Below are 21,358 nucleotides of genomic sequence, written 5' to 3'. Positions count from 1 at the left end.
GAACAGTTATCATCAGCGTCCTCTTGCTCTTCAGTGTTTAAAACAGAGCAATCGCGCTTTCTCTGATAAGTAGGCATTTTGGATAAAATGTTTGCTATAGAGTTATCCATTACAGCCGTTAATTGTTGCATGGTAATAAGAATTGGCGCACTAGATGTACTAGGGGCCTCTTGTGTGGGCAAAACTGGTGTAGACACAGAAGGGGATGATGTAGTATCATGTTTACTCCCCTCATTTGAGGAATCATCTTGGGCAATATCATTATCTGTGGCATTGTTGTCCCTACTTTGTTTGGACACTATGGCACAATTATCACATAAATTTAAATGGGGAGACACCTTGGTTTTCATACATATAGAACATAGCTTATCTGATGGTACAGACATGTTAAACAGGCTTAAACTTGTCAACAAAGCACAAAAAACGTTTTAAAATAAAACCGTTACTGTCACTTTAAATTTCAAACTGAAAACACTTTATTACTGAATATGTGAAAAAGTATGAAGGAATTGTTCAAAATTCACCAAAATTTCACCACAGTGTCTTAAAGCCTTAAAAGTATTGCACACCAAATTTCAGAGCTTTAACCCTTAAATTAACGGAACCGGAGCCGTTTTTACATTTAACCCCTATACAGTCCCAGCTATATGCTTTGCTGAGACCCAACCAAGCCCAGAGGGGAATACGATACCAAATGACGCCTTCTATAAGCTTTTTCAGTGATTCTTAGCTCCTCACACATGCGTCTGCATGCCTTGCTCTCCAAAAACAACTGCGCATTAGTGGCGCGAAAATGAGGCTCTGTCTATAACTAGAAAGGCCCCCATCTGAAAAAGGTGTGCAATACAGTGCCTGCCGTTTTTCTAAACAATCCCCAAGATTATAATAACCATTAAGAGTTAGAATCTGCAAAATATGCTTAGCAAAGCAATCATTTTAGCCCAGAAAAATGTCTACCAGTTATTTTAAGCCCTTATGAAGCCCTTTATTCTTTTATTTAACTAAGAAAATGGCTTACCGGTCCCCATAAGGGGAAATGACAGCCTTCCAGCATTACATAGTCTTGTTAGAAATATGGCCAGTCATACCTTAAGCAGAAAAGTCTGCCAACTGTTTCCCCCAACTGAAGTTACTTCATCTCAACAGTCCTGTGTGGAAACAGCAATCGATTTTAGTAACGTCTGCTAAAATCATCTTCCTCTTACAAACAGAAATCTTCATCTTTTTTCTGTTTCAGAGTAAATAGTACATACCAGCACTATTTTAAAATAACAAACACTTGATTGAAGAATAAAAACTACATTTAAACACCAAAAAACTCTTAACCATCTCCGTGGAGATGTTGCCTGTGCAACGGCAAAGAGAATGACTGGGGTAGGCGGAGCCTAGGAGGGATCATGTGACCAGCTTTGCTGGGACTCTTTGCCATTTCCTGTTGGGGAAGAGAATATCCCACAAGTAAGGATGACGCCGTGGACCGGACACACCTATGTTGGAGAAACAGTAACATGTAAGATGTATAGACTTGATGGGACATGCATAAGGCTATCCTAAGAAAACAGTTACATGTAATATGTGTAGACTTGATGGGACATGCATAAGGCAATGCTAAGAAAAAAGTAACATGAAATATAGGTAGACTTGCTTAACCTTTTTGGTTTTTATCTATAGTCAAATGCTATGTTTCAATGTTTAAGAACTAGCTGTTTGTCAGTATGATCAGTAGCATTAATATGTAATAAATCAGGGGCAAAGTATTCCATCAAAAGAGTATACTTTTCCATAGATTTTAGTAAAAAATATTGACAATGGCCCAGTAACCACTGCAGTTTCTCTGATTACCTCACTTAGTTGTCATCAAGGGTAGCCACATGTGAAATAGGGGCACGTATGGGCTTTGGGGGGTTATAATATAGATTAGAGAGGCCCTGTTTTTCATTTCAGAAATTAAAGCACTTCTGCCTTGCAATATGTTCATTGTTACCACTGTAGTCACCTGACTATAAATACAAAATAAATATGCTTGTCTACTAGAAAATAAACTTTATTAGGAATTTATAGATAACATATTTTTTATATTTTGCAAATAATATCTCATTCCAAATCAAATCCCCATGTGTTGTGTTTCTGCTATATTTTGTCACATCTTCTTTGTAGTGACTTTCCAAGACCACCACCTTTTGAAAGAGCAGGTAATATTCTTTCAAAAGAGGAGTCTTGGAAGTTTGTAGCTGCTAAGGGAGCTGAGATTGAGGGGTAAATGCATTTAGGATGCAAAAACCCAAAAGGGGGTATTATAATATTAATTTATTCTACTTACCATAATAAAAGTGGAACATGATTAGAATGATTATTTTACATGGATGTATAGTAACAGATATCAGTAGCAGTAAGTGTGGTACTTATGTCATGGTATAGATCACGTCAGTTTGTAACCAAGAATATTGTGCACAGTACCACAGACAACATACGCAAGTGGACTTACATAAAAACTTTATACCGGAGGCTTAGAAAATGGTGCATGGTCTAAACACAACAAAATAAAAGTAAACCAATATCAATATACAGACAACATTTTGGTCATTGTAATTTTTTTAATAAATTCAATTTGCTAATTGTACAATAAATTTTCTGACAGTTAATTGCTCTAGTGGATTTTTTTTATAGATAAAAATTCATATTCTATTTTAAGTGTCAGCTGTTTTTGTTAGCTAGTAACATAAAAGACTTCAACTTTCAAACTATTAAAAATAATATTATATATTTAGGCTAAACTATATGTAGACATTGATAGTAAAAAAAACCTAAGCACTTATATGAACATTATAATTATAGGTTGTATCAATTAATTTGTTTTCTGGGTAACATTATTGGTCTATCTATAACTCTAATTTAACTGACTACCAACTATGGTTAGACATCAACGAGGAACAACGTACATTGTGTAGTCACGGGGTCTTGATGCGTTAGTATTAGGTTCTGGGGTGATTTCAATGTCCTCTTTATCCATTGTGGTTTTCAGTGTGAACTTCTGCAGAATAGTTGTAAGGAAGAGAAAGATCTCCATACGTGCCAGGGCTTCCCCAGCACAAGCACGTTTTCCTGGAGTGAGAAAGAAGCCACATCAAAACAATTTGAGATAAACATTTAGCCAACAAGAACATAATTTTTTCAGTCATATTTTTTTATTAAATGGTTTTATAGTCTACAGGAAGCTCACCTCCCCAAATTGCTCTTAAAAGTCTATCTTTCCACCACTGCAGATGGTTGGTGCTAGCCTACATGGTCAGTCCCCCACCAGCAAGACTTTTTTAATTGATAACAGACAGTCAATTGCAGTACCGCCCACCTCAGAGGCTCGGAGATAAATATTAATTAAAGGGACATGAAAGCCAAAATTAAACTTTGATTTTTCAGATAGAACATACAATATTAGTAAAACTATCCAATTTATTTCTATCATCAAATTTACTTCTTTGTTCAGCAATCCCTTGTTAAAACTTCTTTCCATGAGAGCATACTGAGGTAGGCTCAAGAGCGTGCACGTGTCTTGAGCACTATATGTACAACATTGTTATAAACATTGTTGCAAATAATGTAGATCCACGCAAAGGGGCTACATTTCATTAAATGATTTCAAGATAAAGATGTCAATTTGATGATAATACTAAACTGGAAAGGGGAAGTTCGTTAGACTTCTATCCCAAAACCAGAAAAAAGTACCCTTAACCCATTTTTTGCTAGTGAACACTTGTAATTTTATTGTAGTTGCAAATCATTCTGTGACCAGCATTATATGACAAACTCTCAGAAAACAACAGTTACCAATCATCTGTGAATTCAGTGCAGTGTTGTTACCTAGAGAAAATGGAATGAAGGCGTCATTTTTCTTAAAGCAGCCATTTTCATCAAGAAAGTGCCCAGGATCAAATTGATGAGGATTTTTGAAGTATTTGGGATCTTTCAAGACTGAGGTCAACACAGGAAACACCAGAGTACCCTTAAAGAAAGACAGAATTACTATACAACTTCAATTTACCCTGCAATTCCTTTTGTGACATATTTAAAGGCTCAGTCTCTGCTAAGGCCATAGCGTACTAATAGCAGACATATTTATGGGCTCAGTCCCTGCTAGGGCCATAGTGTAGTAACAGCAGGGATCTGTTTATGGGCTCAGTTTCTGCTAAGGCCAAATTGTACTAATGGCAGTGACATGTTTAAAGGCTCAGTCCCTGCTAGGACCACAGTATACTATTAACAGTGAGATGTTAATGGGTTCAGTCCCTGATAGGGCCAAAGTGTACTAATGAGATGTTCATGGACTCAGTCCCTGCTAGAACCAAAACGTACTAATGACAGTGGCATATTTATGGGGATCAGTCCCTGATAGGGCCAAAGTGCACTAAAGACAGTGGCATGGTTATGGGTCTCAGTCCCTACTAGTGCCAAAGTGTGCTAATGACAGCAAAATATTTATGGGCTCAGTCCCTGCAAGAAATAAAGTGTTCTAACACAGATTGAGCCAACAAACATGTCACTGTCATTAGAACATTTGTGCCATTTTGAAGGAAAACTTTGTGGTAACAGCCAGCAAGTTGTCCTCGTAAGACATCTCTAGGTTATGATTGTTCTCTAGACTAAACAAGGTAGCAGGTAACATGTTACAATTATTCTGACCTTGGGAATATGATACCCTCTGAAGGTTGTGTCCTTGCTGGCTCCATGAGCAAGACCCATTGGAACAATATCAGCAAATCTCTGAAGCTCATGGATCACGGCATCTGTGTAAGGCATTTTATTGCGATCCTCCATGGATGGGCATCGTTCCTGCCCTATAACACAATCTATCTCTTTGTGTAGCTTTTCTAAAGACAAATTAGAAAAAAAAATGCTTACAATTTAAAATTGAAAACAAAACAAGAGAACGCTTTGAAGTGTTTATACTCTTTATATACTCTACAGGGTTTGGGCAGGTGCATTCTTTACAATACCTCGTTGTGGTTAAAATGTTGTGCCTTTTAAAAGGTATAGAAATAAAGAATTTCACATGAAGGCCAGAAAGGTTAAAATTAAAGGGACACTCAATACCAGAATTTTTGTTGTTTAAAAAGATAGACAATCCCTTTATAAGACATTTCCCAGTTTTGCATAACCAACACAGTTATAATAATATACATTTTACCTCTGTGATTACCTTGTATCTAAGCCTCTGCAAACTGCCCCCTTATTTCAGTTCTTTTGACTAGATAACTTCATGTGCGTGAGCTCAATGTTATCTATATGACACACATGAACTAACGCATTCTAGTGGTTAAAAACTTTCAAAATGCATTCACATAAGAGGCAGCCTTCAAGGTCTAAGAAATGTGCATATGAGCCTACCTAGGTTTAGATTTAAACTAAGAATACCAAGAGAACAAAGCAAAATTGGTGATAAAAGTAAATTGGAAAGTTGTTTAAAATTGCATGTCCTATCTGAATCATGAAGTTTATTTTGGACTTGACTGTCCCTTTAAGTGTCAGTTGTTTTCCTTTTAAAAGTCTCTAGTTAGGCAATAACAGGAAGACTTTCAGATGATTGATGTTACCTTGTATATCAGGGTACTTTAGTAAGATCAAGAATCCGTATTTTAGTGTTATGCTTGAGGTCTCTGTCCCAGCAACAAACAGATCGTGGATGGTTGCAACTAAATTATCATTATGAAATTCTGTGTTGGGTTTATTCTTTTCCTGTTAAAAGTATACAAGTAGATTACAATAATACAAACTTCCTTTCTCTGCCAAATCATCCAAGTGAGCTCAATATATATAGGTCATGACAATTCTTAACACAAAATGATCCACATTACATATATATTAAAATCACCTCCTCCATCTTCAAGAGAAAACAGTCAATGAAGTCCCTGGGGCAGTTCTCATCTAGTGTCTCTTTATGACCTTTCACTAAATCCAACAAAAATTCTTTTATCTTTTTAAAAAACTGGAAGATTTTCTGGTGAGGACCCGGCAGATACTGAGACAGATGTGGGAAGAAGCTGATAATCTGTAATCAGGGAGATATATAAGGATCATAGAGTAAAAGAATAGCAGATGTTGAAAGAAAACACAAAGTTCATCAAATTCAACCTTTACACATCACTTTTGATCCATTTTTTTTTTAGAAAAACCTTGCAACTGAGTATTACCTTTAAAAATGACTAGCCATTTAGTCATAACCTTGGCTTTTGTTTTAGACAATTATCCAAGGGTTTCACCGTCTGATTGCTTTTACCATAAAAAATATTTTATTTATTGCTATAAATAAATCATCTTTTCTCCTGTATTAAAGTGAAACCTCTTGTCATAAACAGTGATGACTATTGAAACTTGATGGTTGTAATATGAATGATTTACAGCAGTATGAAAACTAAATCCCCCCCCCCCCCATTCTTTACATTTATCTTTCACCTTCAAGTCTGACCTGTCCAGAGCTGGAGTTGAGCATTCTTGACATTTCTCTCAGGTTGAACAGTAGAGAAGTAAACTTCTTGTCTTTGTAGTCAAAACGCTCACCAAAGACAATGGAGCAGATGATATTGGAGACAGACAACCCCAGCAAGTATGTTGGATCAAATGAGGTATCTGTCAATAAATTCACAAAGTTAGTCCTACAAAGAACAAACTTAGGTTGAGGTTTACGTTGGGGGCCTGATGATCTAAAGCTCTCCACTCAAATGAGATTTTCTAAAATGAGCCCCCATCACTGGGAGATCTCTCACAAAATTCTAAAAAGGCATATTTTATTCTTCACTAAGGGGCATTCCCTGCATTTCTGGATGTGAGGGAAAGACAGGCCCAGTGCAATATAGTACTGCATAACATGCAAGTTTTGTTACATTTACACTTTGTATTTTTTATTACTTTAGAATTCAGTTTATGTCCTTAAGTTTCATTACATTTAAGCTTTGCATTTTCTATTTTGTGTTTTAATGCATTTAGATTCTGTATACAGCAGTGTATTTAGGATTGGAATTTTACAAATCTGGAGTATGCTTTGACAGTTTCAGTGTAGCTTTAAGAAATTAGGATCATACTGTAACATTTCACTTTGTGTTCTATGTAACACAAAAAAATAACACTCTCACTAATTTATCTCCCAAGCTGTATGCATGTGATGTGTTCAAAATTCACTATATAATTATTTAACTGACAGAAAGGTATGCATACTAAACTAGAAAGAAATGCAATTTTAATTGTAGTGAGAAAATGTGTACTTTCTGCAATCTGAGAATTTTTATCAGTGTCAGGTGCTCTCCTGTTAAATGGACATAAAACACAAAAAAATTATTTCAGATTTAGCATACAATTTAAAAAAAACTTTCCAATTTACTTCTATTATCTACTTTGCTAGTTCTTTTGATAGCCTTAGTTGAAAGGCAAACCTAGGTAGGCTCAGGAGCAGCAATGAACTACTGGGAACTATTAGTGACTGCACATATATGCCTCTTGTCATTGGCATACATAATGTGCTCAGCTAGCTCCCAGAAAGTTGTTTAAAAATTGTATGCTCGCTCTGAACCATGAGAAAAATGTGGGCTGCATGTCCCTTTAATTTAAATCTCTCCTTTGAAATCCTTTATCCCAGAGAGCTTTATTACATTCTATGGGCTTCTGATAATCAAAGATTCTCCAGTTTAGAGAAAAACTAAAGTGCAGACTTCACAGGGGCTGAACTCTCTGAATGCTCTTAGAAAAAGGGTGGACTCCCAGAGAGATGCCTTCTTTAGAAATAAATGAGGCTCTTTGTAATACAGAGTCTCACAGGGGAGAGTGAATGATAGACCACCTGGCACTGATATAAAGTCACAGTTAGCAGCAAATACAAATTAAAGTGAAATATTTTCACTACAATTTAACTTGCATTTGTCTCTAGTTTAGTATATATTACTTTTCTAAATAAGTGTATTGTGAATTTTTAGAAAACTTAACCTGCATACACATGGTGAGATAAATCAGTGAGACTACCTTGTGTAAACTGCTTAGAGCATTTCTAGAGAATTGTGAGAGTGCTTCAGACATACACTGGGAACTCTCCTGTCCCTCAATTTCTAAAGCTCTCTTTTTTATTCGCTTTTATTTATGCTGTGGCACAAAGGAGCTTCTTAGTTTTTTTTTTTATTACAACCCCCAAAAAATGTATTGTACCCTCTTCCAAATTGGGATACCTTTGATAACAATTTAGTAAAGTGATCCCAATAGCAACTAAGCTATTTACTAAAATCCCAACAAAAATATACATTTTTTAACATTTTCTGAAGACTTTTCACAAGAAATATAAACATAATAATGGTATATTCTGAATCTGCTGGACTTGTTGAAAAACATAATTTATGCTTACCTGATAAATTCCTTTCTTCTGTAGTGTGATCAGTCCACGGGTCATCATTACTTCTGGGATATTACTCCTCCCCAACAGGAAGTGCAAGAGGATTCACCCAGCAGAGCTGCATATAGCTCCTCCCCTCTACGTCACTCCCAGTCATTCGACCAAGGACCAACGAGAAAGGAAAAGCCAAGGGTGAAGTGGTGACTGGAGTATAAATTAAAAAATATTTACCTGCCTTAAAAACAGGGCGGGCCGTGGACTGATCACACTACAGAAGAAAGGAATTTATCAGGTAAGCATAAATTATGTTTTCTTCTGTTAAGTGTGATCAGTCCACGGGTCATCATTACTTCTGGGATACCAATACCAAAGCAAAAGTACACGGATGACGGGAGGGATAGGCAGGCTCTTTATACAGAAGGAACCACTGCCTGAAGAACCTTTCTCCCAAAAATAGCCTCCGATGAAGCAAAAGTGTCAAATTTGTAAAATTTGGAAAAAGTATGAAGCGAAGACCAAGTTGCAGCCTTGCAAATCTGTTCAACAGAGGCCTCATTCTTGAAGGCCCAAGTGGAAGCCACAGCTCTAGTAGAATGAGCTGTAATTCTTTCAGGAGGCTGCTGTCCAGCAGTCTCATAAGCTAAACGAATTATGCTACAAAGCCAAAAAGAAAGAGAGGTAGCGGAAGCTTTTTGACCTCTCCTCTGCCCAGAGTAAATGACAAACAGAGAAGACGTTTGTCGAAATTCCTTAGTTGCCTGTAAGTAAAACTTTAGAGCACGGACTACATCCAGGTTGTGCAGTAGACGTTCCTTCTTTGAAGAAGGATTTGGGCATAAAGAAGGAACAACAATCTCTTGATTGATATTCCTGTTAGTAACTACCTTAGGTAAGAACCCAGGTTTAGTACGCAGGACTACCTTATCCGAATGAAAAATCAAATAAGGAGAATCACAATGTAAGGCTGATAATTCAGAGACTCTTCGAGCCGAGGAAATAGCCATTAAAAATAGAACTTTCCAAGATAACAACTTTATATCAATGGAATGAAGGGGTTCAAACGGAACGCCCTGTAAAACATTAAGAACAAGGTTTAAACTCCATGGTGGAGCAACAGTTTTAAACACAGGCTTAATTCTGGCCAAAGCCTGACAAAAAGCCTGGACGTCAGGAACTTCTGACAGACGTTTGTGTAACAGAATGGACAGAGCTGAGATCTGTCCCTTTAATGAACTAGCAGATAAACCCTTTTCTAAACCTTCTTGTAGAAAAGACAATATCCTAGGAATCCTAACCTTACTCCAAGAGTAACCTTTGGATTCACACCAATATAGGTATTTACGCCATATCTTATGGTAAATCTTTCTGGTAACAGGTTTCCTAGCCTGTATTAAGGTATCAATAACTGACTCAGAAAATCCACGTCTTGATAAAATCAAGTGTTCAATTTCCAAGCAGTCAGCTTCAGAGAAGTTAGATTTTGATGTTTGAAGGGACCCTGTATCAGAAGGTCCTGTTTCAGAGGTAGAGACCAAGGTGGACAGGATGACATGTCCACCAGGTCTGCATACCAAGTCCTGCGTGGCCACGCAGGTGCTATTAGAATCACTGATGCTCTCTCTTGTTTGATTCTGGCAATCAATCGAGGAAGCAACGGGAAGGGTGGAAACACGTAAGCCATCCTGAAGTCCCAAGGTGCTGTCAGAGCATCTATCAGGACTGCTCCTGGATCCCTGGATCTGGACCCGTAACGAGGAAGCTTGGCGTTCTGTCGAGACGCCATGAGATCTATCTCTGGTTTGCCCCAACGTCGAAGTATTTGGGCAAAGACCTCCGGATGAAGTTCCCACTCCCCCGGATGAAAAGTCTGACGACTTAAGAAATCCGCCTCCCAGTTCTCCACTCCCGGGATGTGGATTGCTGACAGGTGGCAAGAGTGAGACTCTGCCCAGCAAATTATCTTTGATACTTCCATCATAGCTAGGGAGCTTCTTGTCCCTCCCTGATGGTTGATGTAAGCTACAGTCGTGATGTTGTCCGACTGAAACCTGATGAACCCCCGAGTTGTCAACTGGGGCCAAGCCAGGAGGGCATTGAGAACTGCTCTCAATTCCATAATGTTTATTGGCAGGAGACTCTCCTCCTGACTCCATTGTCCCTGAGCCTTCAGAGAATTCCAGACGGCACCCCAACCTAGAAGGCTGGCGTCTGTTGTTACAATTGTCCAGTCTGGTCTGCTGAATGGCATCCCCCTGGACAGATGTGGCCATAGAAGAGAATTTCTGGTCTCTTGATCCAGATTCAGAGAAGGGGATAAGTCTGAGTAATCCCCATTCCACTGACTTAGCATGCACAGTTGCAGTGGTCTGAGGTGTAAGCGTGCAAAGGGTACTATGTCCATTGCCGCTACCATTAAGCCGATTACCTCCATGCATTGAGCCACTGACGGGTGTTGAATGGAATGAAGGGTGCGGCAAGCACTTTGAAGTCTTGTTAGCCTGTCCTCTGTCAGGTAAATCTTCATTTCTACAGAATCTATAAGAGTCCCCAGGAAGGGAACTCTTGTGAGTGGAACGAGTGAACTTTTCTTTTCGTTCACCTTCCATCCATGTGACCTTAGAAATGCCAGCACTAACTCTGTATGAGACTTGGCAGTTTGAAAGCTTGAAGCTTGTATCAGAATGTCGTCTAGGTATGGAGCTACCGAGATTCCCCGCGGTCTTAGTACCGCCAGAAGAGCACCCAGAACCTTTGTGAAGATTCTTGGAGCTGTAGCCAATCCGAATGGAAGAGCCACAAACTGGTAATGCCTGTCTAGGAAGGCAAACCTTAGGTACCGATAATGATCTTTGTGAATCGGTATGTGAAGGTAAGCATCTTTTAAATCTACAGTGGTCATGTACTGACCCTCTTGGATCATAGGTAAAATTGTCCGAATAGTCTCCATCTTGAACGATGGAACTCTTAGGAATTTGTTTAGGATCTTTAAGTCCAGGATTGGTCTGAAAGTTCCCTCTTTTTTGGGAACCACAAACAGATTTGAGTAAAACCCCTGTCCCTGTTCCGATCGTGGAACTGGATGGATTACTCCCATTAACAAGAGCTCTTGTACGCAGCGTAGAAACGCCTCTTTCTTTGTCTGGATTGTTGACAATCTTGACAGATGAAATCTCTCTCTTGGAGGAGAGTATTTGAAGTCCAGAAGGTATCCCTGAGATATTATCTCTAGCGCCCAGGGATCCTGGACATCTCTTGCCCAAGCCTGGGCGAAGAGAGAAAGTCTGCCCCCCACTAGATCCGATCCCGGATCGGGGGCCCTCAATTCATGCTGTTTTAGGGGCAGCAGCAGGTTTCCTGGCCTGCTTGCCCTTGTTCCAGGACTGGTTAGGTTTCCAGCCTTGTCTGTAGCGAGCAACAGCTCCTTCCTGTTTTGGTGCAGAGGAAGTTGATGCTGCTCCTGCTTTGAAATTACGAAAGGAACGAAAATTAGACTGTCTAGCCCTAACTTTGGCTTTGTCCTGAGGCAGGGCATGGCCTTTACCTCCTGTAATGTCAGCGATAATCTCTTTCAACCCGGGCCCGAATAAGGTCTGCCCTTTGAAAGGTATATTAAGCAATTTAGACTTAGAAGTAACATCAGCTGACCAGGATTTTAGCCACAGCACCCTGCGTGCCTGAATGGCGAATCCTGAATTCTTCGCCGTAAGTTTAGTAAGATGTACTACGGCCTCCGAAATGAATGAATTCAGTTTAAGGACTCTAAGCCTGTCCGTAATGTCGTCCAGAGTAGCTGAACCAATGTTCTCTTCCAGAGACTCAATCCAGAATGCCGCTGCAGCCGTGATCGGCGCAATGCATGCAAGGGGTTGCAATATAAAACCTTGTTGAACAAACATTTTCTTAAGGTAACCCTCTAACTTTTTATCCATTGGATCTGAAAAAGCACAGCTATCCTCCACCGGGATAGTGGTACGCTTAGCTAAGGTAGAAACTGCTCCCTCCACCTTAGGGACCGTTTGCCATAAGTCCCTTGTGGTGGCGTCTATTGGAAACATTTTTCTAAATATCGGAGGGGGTGAGAACGGCACACCGGGTCTATCCCACTCCTTAGTAACAATTTCAGTAAGTCTCTTAGGTATAGGAAAAACCTCAGTACTCGTCGGTACCGCAAAATATTTATCCAACCTACACATTTTCTCTGGTATTGCAACTGTGTTACAATCATTCAGAGCCGCTAACACCTCCCCTAGTAATACACGGAGGTTTTCCAGTTTAAATTTAAAATTTGAAATATCTGAATCCAGTCTGTTTGGATCAGAACCGTCACCCACAGAATGAAGTTCTCCGTCCTCATGTTCTGCCACCTGTGACACAGTGTCTGACATGGCCCTAATATTATCAGCGCACTCTGTTCTCACCCCAGAGTGATCACGCTTACCTCTTAGTTCTGGTAATTTAGCTAAAACCTCAGTCATAACAGTAGCCATATCCTGTAATGTGATTTGTAATGGCCGCCCAGATGTACTCGGCGCTACAATATCACGCACCTCCCTCTGAGCGGGAGATGTAGGTACTGACACGTGAGGCGAGTTAGTCGGCATAACTCTCCCCTCGTTGTTTGGTGAAATTTGTTCAATTTGTACAGATTGACTTTTATTTAAAGTAGCATCAATACAGTTAGTACATAAATTTCTATTGGGCTCCACTTTGGCATTGCAACAAATGACACAGGTATCATCCTCTGAATCAGACATGTTTAACACACTAGCAAATAAACTTGCAACTTGGAAATACAATTCAATTAGAATAATATTAAAACGTACTGTGCCTTTAAGAAGCACAGAAGATCTATGACAGTTGAAAATTAATAAATTGAAACAGTTATAGCCTCAATCCTTGTAAACAACACAACTTTGCTAATGGGATTAAACCTTTGCTAAAGATAACAAATTCTGAAAGCAGGAAACAAATTACAGAATAAACGTTTTTTATCTCAGTCAAACTATAATTCTCACAGCTCTGCTGAGAGAAATTACCTCCCTCAAAATAAGTTTTGAAGACCCCTGAGCTCTGTAGAGATGAACCGGATTATGCAGGGAATACAATGAGTTGCTGACTGAAATATTTGATGCATAGTAAAAGCGCCAAAAAACGGCCCCTCCCCCTCACACACAGCAGTGAGGGAGAACAGAAACTGTCAGAAAACAGATTAAGCAACTGCCAAGTGGAAAAATAGTGCCCAAACATTTATTCACACAGTACCTCAGCAAATGAAAACGATTTTACATTCCAGCAAAAACGTTAAACATAATCTCTAGTTATTAAACAGCTTTATGTATTTCTTACAGTGTAATTCTAGTGAAGTACCATTCCCCAGAATACTGAAGTGTAAAGTATACATACATGACATTATATCGGTATGGCAGGATTTTCTCATCAATTCCATTGTCAGAAAATAAAAACTGCTACATACCTCTATGCAGATTCATCTGCCCGCTGTCCCCTGATCTGAAGTTTACCTCACTCCTCAGATGGCCGAGAACAGCAATATGATCTTAACTACTCCGGCTAAAATCATAGCAAAACTCTGGTAGATTCTTCTTCAAACTCTGCCAGAGAGGTAATAACACACTCCGGTGCTATTTTAAAATAACAAACTTTTGATTGAAGATATAAAACTAAGTATAATCACCATAGTCCTCTCACACATCCTATCTAGTCGTTGGGTGCAAGAGAATGACTGGGAGTGACGTAGAGGGGAGGAGCTATATGCAGCTCTGCTGGGTGAATCCTCTTGCACTTCCTGTTGGGGAGGAGTAATATCCCAGAAGTAATGATGACCCGTGGACTGATCACACTTAACAGAAGAAAATAATAATAATATGTAATGTGTGTGTGTCACTCACTAAAACATGACTTTTATATGACATACTATTTTAAAAACTGTGCTTGTCCTCTTTAAAATAAACTTTACTGGTGGTCTATAAATAAATCATATTTTTGGGGGCTGTGTGCTTTTTCAAGACTACCACCATTTGAAAGAGGGTTTTCTTGATTGTCTGTAGCCTCTAAGGAATCTAAGATCAAAGTGTTTGAATGACCTTCCCCATCCAGCTACTTTGCAGCTACCCTGGCACTGCCCCTTGTGATGTCACTAAACTGAGCTTGCAGTTCAGGGGAATCCCTGAAAACAGCTTCAGTTTTGGCTATTTCCCTTCATGAAAAATACCTGTTCTCCCCCACACAGGCCATGATATGCATGGTGATAACAGTACATCATGGTTATCAAACCAGTTACCATCTCAACCAGTTTAACTTCAAGATCTTCACCCCAGAATATTTTAACCCAGTAAGATGTTCAAATATGGCAGTCTATCCTGTCCATTACATCTCTCTGACATACTTAAATGACACTAATATTACTTCAATAAATGTATTTTAAATGCAGTAATGTACTAACTGACACTGCTGCCTCCATTACAATAGCAATATGGGAAGTTATGTTAGCCCCTTTATGTCAGAGAGGGCTGCAGTTCATTCACTCAAAATTTCTTGAAACATTCTGGCATCCACAGGCACCATTAAAAACTAACTCTTAATCCCTAACCCAAAAACCAAAGCCTACTAATCCTAACCTAAAAACCAAAGCCTACTAACCCCAAAACCGGTAATATAGTTTCTGATTCAACAATATTGTAATAACATATATGAAATGACAATTTTATATGAATAGCATTGGGTGGCATTTTGACAGCAAATGTATCCAAAACAAACTTACATCTGCTCCTGATTTTTAGGGAATATCTAGAGTAATGTCTATGAATATTTAAAACAAAGTTCTAGGCTAATCATAAGCCAAATATATTTACAATCTAGCAGGGCTGCAAATCTGCAGGGGGTAGCATTGCACCAGCAGTTCACAAGAAGGCACATTCAGCGATGTCTGTCTGACATGATCCACAATGTATGATCATGTCCGACAGACATTTGATAAATCAGCCCCTATGTCTGTTTGTCACCTATCATCTTCTCTTAAAGAACCTAATACTAACTATATCTTCCCACCTTGGGTCTTCCTAAACTCTTCTGTAAGGTACATAGCTTCTTCCTGGATTCTCTCTTCAATGCTTCTCTTTCCCATTCCAAAATTTCTCAAAGTCGTAACAGAGAATCTACGCATGGTCTTCCAACATTCACCATTGCTGAAGATGATCCCTGAAAATAATATACAATGAATAGTGTTGTTTTGGTTATGGGGGGGGGTCTATCATAACAGTTGGCTTAGTGTTCATTAGGCCCTAAACATGTGCATATGATATTATATAATCATTTCTTAATATTTCACTTATGGTGTATATGACCTTACTTAAACATATGCACAAAATACATAAAGAGCGCTATCAAGAAATGAAGGAACGTGTCAAGACAAAGATATATACACAAATATGGAGCATGCTAAATAGTAGGGATGGGCGAATGTGTAAATTTCCGAATTTGAATGTTAGAACGAATGTTATTACCGAAATTCGAATAAAAATCTGAATGTTGATAAGAACGAATATTCTTAAAAATTCTATAATCGAATGCTATTTACAGTTTTCAAATGTCACTTTCGAATTCGAAGGTTTATAATTATATTGAATGTCCACATTCGAAATTTCGAATTTAACATTCTATTTAACAAATACTATTCAGAAGTTCAATAGTTCATGTGGTAGGGCGGAATCTAGTAAATTGATACATAATAGATACAAATATATCATTTTGAATGTTTCTATATAGAATATTGCATAATTCGAATATTACATTTAAAGAAAGCATTAGAAATACTATTACAAACATATAAATTCGAATTTTTCAAATTCGAATATTGCATAATTCGAATATTACATTTAAAGAAAGCATTAGAAATACTATTACAAATATAAATTCAAATTTTTAGAAACTAATATTTTCGAATGTAATCGTTAAATTCGAAACCGAACATTTGAAAATCGAATATTAGAATGTTTTGTAAACATTCGAAATTCGATTCGAACTAATTTGTTAAAATTAGTTTCATTTTTCGAATGTTGCAAAACATTTGCCCATCCCTACTAAATAGTTCACCCTAGAAAAACATCTTGCTGGTTTAAAAGATATTTGACTATTTGGATTGTTTTTGATAGAACATACAACAACCCTAGTCAAAAAGGATGATCTTCCTGGAGTCATTCTAAAGTAATCAATTACTCTAGACTAGTCATCAGAAGCCATCCTGAAGTCTGCTCACAGGCCAAAATATTTAAATGAGATGACTCTAAAGTCATTCACTGGCTGTTCATGCTTGTGATGTAATCAATAAGGTAATCTGCCAATCATTCTGAAGTCATCACCCAGACATTTTTTAACTTAGCTGATGACTTTACAAGCCTGACAATGTCTAATGATGTGCAAATGGCTTCTAAAGTAGTTTGATGAACATCAAATGACTCGAGGATGATCTCTAAAGTTATACTGTTTGTCTTGGGAAGATAAAGCAGAACCTTACACTATATTTGATTCTCTTACCGTAATCTTTAAAGAGTACATCTATCATTGCCATCTCGCCTCTATCACTAAACGAATCACTGTTGTCAATCAAAGCCTCCTTAACGGCTTCATAACCGATCAGCATCACTCCACGTATATTAAACATATAGAAGGTATAAACGGATCCATAGGTCTTGCTCAGCTAGGGAGTGATAGATTAAAGATAGATTTTATGAAACATTGATTTGAAGAAATTACATATTGATTAAAAATACTAAAAAATAAAAGTCAGGTTAAACTAATTATTCAACTGTCTAAATACTGATATTTCTGTCTTTTAGCTTAACTAAATTTCTTTATTACACCCGCTCTTCCTTTCTTGTTTTTGAACTAAATAAAATGTTCACATAAAGGGACAGTCTACTCCAAAATTTGTATTGTTTAAAAAGATAGATAATCCCTTTATTACCCATTCCCCAGTTTTGCATAACCAACACGATTATATTAATATATTTTTTACCTCTGTGATTACCTTGTATCTAAGCCTCTGAAGACTGCCTCCTTATCTCACTTCATTTGACAGACTTGCATTTTAGCCAATCAGTGCTGACCCATAAATAACTCCACGGAAGTGATCACAATGTTATTTATATGGCACACATGAACTAGCACTGTCTAGCTTTGACAAAACTGTCAAAATTCACTGCGATAAGAGGCGGCCTTCAAAGGCTTATCTTTTAACAAAGAATACCTAGAAGAAAAAAGCTAATTTGATGATAATAGTAACTTGAAAAGTTGTTTAAAATGGCATGCCCCATCTGAATCATGAAAGTTAAATTTAGAGTAGACTGTCCCTTTAAGCAAAAGCAAAACAAACTACTGTCATGAAATTCCTTATTTAACGTATTCCTTTTGTAGAGGCTACAAACACAGGGCCACAATACTTTTAAGTGAAGTGCAATTGGTAACGTGCTGCATTATTTTGTGTTCAGTCTAACGCAATCAATATCACTCAATAAAGTTTAATTAGTTGTTAGTTAAAGGGGTATTAAACTTACAAACTAATGTTATATAATTCTGCACATAGTGCAGAATTATATAACATTAGCTTACCGGCAGATGTATACATTAAAGTATTGCAGACATTTTTTATGTGAAAGTTCATTTTACCAGAACGCCGCTCCTTGCTCTACTGAGCGGGTCTGGTTTTTTCACAGCGCATCGCGGCAACACTGTCTAGTCGCACCATTAAAATTAATGTAGCTCGCTCCTGCTACTAGACCAGAGCGGGAGCGAGCTACATTCATTTTTAATGTATACATCTGCCGATAAGCTTATGTTATATAATTTTGCACTATGTGTTAGTATTACATTAGTTTGTAAGTTTACTGCCCCTTTATGTGTTTTCTGTGCAAAACTGGGGAATGGGTAATAAAGGAATTATCTAGCTTTTTAAACCATAACAATTCTGGAGTAGACTCTCCCTTTAAGTGTTGCACTTCAGCACAATCCGAAATCCAATTTTCTTGTTAAAAACCATTTACTAGTAACCAGTGACTTCTAATTCAAGTGTAAAAGTGTAAGCAGTATGGGTTATGTTCAAGCGATATTAGCACTCCATACTGTCTGTGTGTTTGCGCTCAACTTGATATCTGGCTCATAGTGAAAATGGTATTTTGTTTTTTAAATAAACAATTTTAACAGGGAAAAAAATGTCGCTTTGCATATGCTGTAGTTTGTCTGAACCCCCTATTTGCTGCATACTGTTAGGTTACAACTGTTACGTCTAGGCTAAGATTGGCCACAGCAAATCAGACCTAGGGGGCGATTTATCAATGTCTGGCGGACATGATACGCTGTAGCGTATCATGTCCGCCAGACACCGATGAATGCCGACAGCATACGCTGTCGGCATTTAACATTCCACAAGCAGTTCTGGTGAACTGCTTTTACAATGCTGCCCCCTGCATGTCAATCAACCCGATCGTATGCGATTGGGCGGACTGATGTCCGCAGCCTCAGAGGCGGCGGACGAGTTAAGGAGTAGTGGTCTTAAGACCGCTGAATCTTAACACCTGTTTCCGGCGAGCCTAAAGGCTCGCGCGGAATGATGGGTATTTGGCCCCATTCGGGCCTTGATAAATAGGCCCCCTAGGGGCCAATTTATCAAGGCCCATATGCATTTAAATGCATCTGTTTCGGCTAGCTAGAAACAGGAGTTAAGAAGCAGCGGTCTTAAGACCACTGCTCTTTAACTTGTCCGTCACCTCTGAGGTGGCGGACAGCAATCAGCCTGATCGGATACGATCGGGTTGATTGACACTCCCTGCTAGAGGCCGATTAGCCGTGAATATGCAGGGGGCGGTATTGCACAAGCATTTCACGAGAAAGCGTATGCTGTCGGCATTTATCGATGTGCGGCGGACATGATCCGCTGTAGTGGATCATGTCCGCTCGCACTATAATAAATCGGCCCCCTAGTGAACTTGTTTAAAGAGGAGTTTTCCCTATTACCAATGAGGAGTCCCGGAGCTCAGTTGTACAAACCATTAATTTTATCTTAGTTTCAACATTAGAGGCTACGCAAAGGGACAATAAAAAGTCAAAATGAAACTAAAAAGCAGTTGAAGCATACAATTGTAAAAGAAATTCCAATTTACTTCTATCATCTAATTTGCTTCAATTGTCTTGGCATCCTTTTGTTGAAAAGCATACTTAGGTAGGCTCATAAGCAGCAATATGCTAGTGGGAGCTAGTTGCTGATTGGTTACACATATATGTTTCTTGCCATTAGTTCACCTGATGTGTTCAGCTAGCTCCCATTGCTCCATCAACAAAAGGATACTAAGAGATTGAAACAAATTTGATAATAGAAGAAAACTGGAAAGTTAAAATTGTACACTCTAGCAGAATCATGAAAGGTTGGCAACAAACAATAGCAGTACCTGCGGTCCTTCCTCAAGCCCCCCCCCCCCCCTTTGCTTGCATAAGTATCCTCATGTGCACACTTTGTTATATGATAGCACAAGGTTTGGCGTAGGACACTGATAAGCGAGGTGGAGCAGGCTACAAATGGCAACACTAAAGTGTAAGTAACTTTTTTCCACACACTGTTTTACCTCAGTTGACCCTTTTATAATATGCACATAACTCAAAATGTTTTATGGCACTTTAAGTAACTGTCTTTTTTAATGGGGCTTTTGAGGGTTTATATTTAAAATATTCTGGATTAGTAAAACCTTGCACATTTTGCTAGCAAACTTACATTTGTAATGTATTTTTTTCTGTATGCATATGTAAATTGGTAATATATAATCTATAAATATAGATCAAATGTCTTTAAAGGGAATAAAAACCACATACAAGACCTTGTAATTAAAAAAAAGAACAATTTTCCATTTGGACATTACCTGTTTCTCAGTCTCTTTGAGACCCTTACCTTCATCAAGGTTTGCGGAAATTCCCCAGCTTTTCTAAAGTAAAAGTAGTTTCCCAGAAAAGGCCAGGGGGCAGGTCCAGGGGGCAGGTTTTGTCTTCTTGTCTTTTGCCACCATGAGACCAGATATAGGATGAAGGTGAAAGCAGTGACCAGAAGAAGTGTCTCAAACACTCCAAGACCCATTGTGACAGTGACAAGCCAACAAACTCACTCTCACAAATTATTTGTCTCTGCCAATTTTTCTTCAGACTTTGTCCCTTATTTTTATAGTCTTTGCTTTTTCAGTTTAAGCCACATCCCTCTTGATCAGATGATAGAAAGCAGATATCCAGATCAAAGAATTAAGCTGCAATTAATATAAATATATTCACATTTGTATGTAGAAAGGACAAGAGGGCATTAAATGACTATACAACAAGTAGATCATCAACTTTTGCTGGAAAATAAATTCAGGATATCATTGGCTGAGCATTCTTTTCACCTCTTTGGTTTACCTAGAAAAATATAAGTTAGGAATTAGTTTTTAATTTTAATAGTACAGTACATGTTAAATGTTAAAGGGACAGTATAATGTAAAATTGTTCATGTGTTTCCAATTATTATACCCGCTGAAATGTTTCAAATGTACGCTAGATTGTTTCTTTAGAATTATTTTTTATATACCACAACTTAATATACTGCTAGATTACGAGTGGCGCGCTAACGTGCGAGCAAGTGAAAAGGGGTTTATTATGGTTTTTTTGTGTGTGTTGGAAGCAGCGCCTGTATTAGAGGTTGAAAGTAAATGTGTTCGCTTGAGCGCAATTTAATCTAACGCGCATCTAGATAGCGCAACTTCAGAACTCTGGTTAACTTTTACGCTCGACTAAAATGTTGAGAAAAAATATCAAAAATACATTTATGCAATATTCATTTGTAATAAAGTGTTTAACTGTGTATTTAATGTTAATATCTCACATTCCAATGTTCTTCACATATGGGAATATTCTTCACATATGGGAATATGTTCTAAGTATTTATAAATAAATATTCCAATATATATA

General features: G+C 38.1%; 1 protein-coding gene and 1 pseudogene across 1 annotated transcript; one reads left to right on the top strand and one right to left on the bottom strand.

Annotated features, from left to right (window-relative positions):
* The window catches only part of LOC128636466 (cytochrome P450 2A13-like), a 146,355-nt pseudogene that overhangs the window by 25,365 nt on the left and 99,632 nt on the right, over positions 1 to 21,358 (top strand).
* LOC128666848 (cytochrome P450 2A4-like) lies at positions 2,873 to 20,498 on the bottom strand. Its single transcript, XM_053721650.1, has 9 exons — positions 20,316 to 20,498; positions 16,916 to 17,078; positions 15,431 to 15,580; positions 6,461 to 6,621; positions 5,867 to 6,043; positions 5,589 to 5,730; positions 4,678 to 4,865; positions 3,859 to 4,000; positions 2,873 to 3,102 (listed from the first exon to the last, which is right to left on the bottom strand). The coding sequence occupies exons 1-9, from the start codon at positions 20,496 to 20,498 to the stop codon at positions 2,921 to 2,923; spliced, it is 1,488 nt and encodes a 495-aa protein (XP_053577625.1). The 3' UTR covers positions 2,873 to 2,920.

Source organism: Bombina bombina, chromosome 7, assembly GCF_027579735.1.
Source record: "Bombina bombina isolate aBomBom1 chromosome 7, aBomBom1.pri, whole genome shotgun sequence".
In the NCBI taxonomy this organism is placed as follows: Eukaryota; Metazoa; Chordata; class Amphibia; order Anura; family Bombinatoridae; genus Bombina; species Bombina bombina.
This window is presented reverse-complemented; position numbering and strand designations above follow the sequence as displayed.

What these genes read in the sequence shown, in the direction of transcription:
- LOC128666848 (XM_053721650.1), bottom strand. Translation starts at nt 20,498, where the DNA reads ATGGGTCTTGGAGTGTTTGAGACACTTCTTCTGGTCACTGCTTTCACC. An exon ending in AAAGTACCCTGATATACAAG is followed by an intron (nt 4,866 to 5,588) that starts GTAACATCAATC and finishes ATTTGTCTTTAG; the next exon opens with AAAAGCTACACAAAGAGATA. An exon ending in GAGGGTATCATATTCCCAAG is followed by an intron (nt 4,001 to 4,677) that starts GTCAGAATAATT and finishes TCTTTCTTTAAG; the next exon opens with GGTACTCTGGTGTTTCCTGT.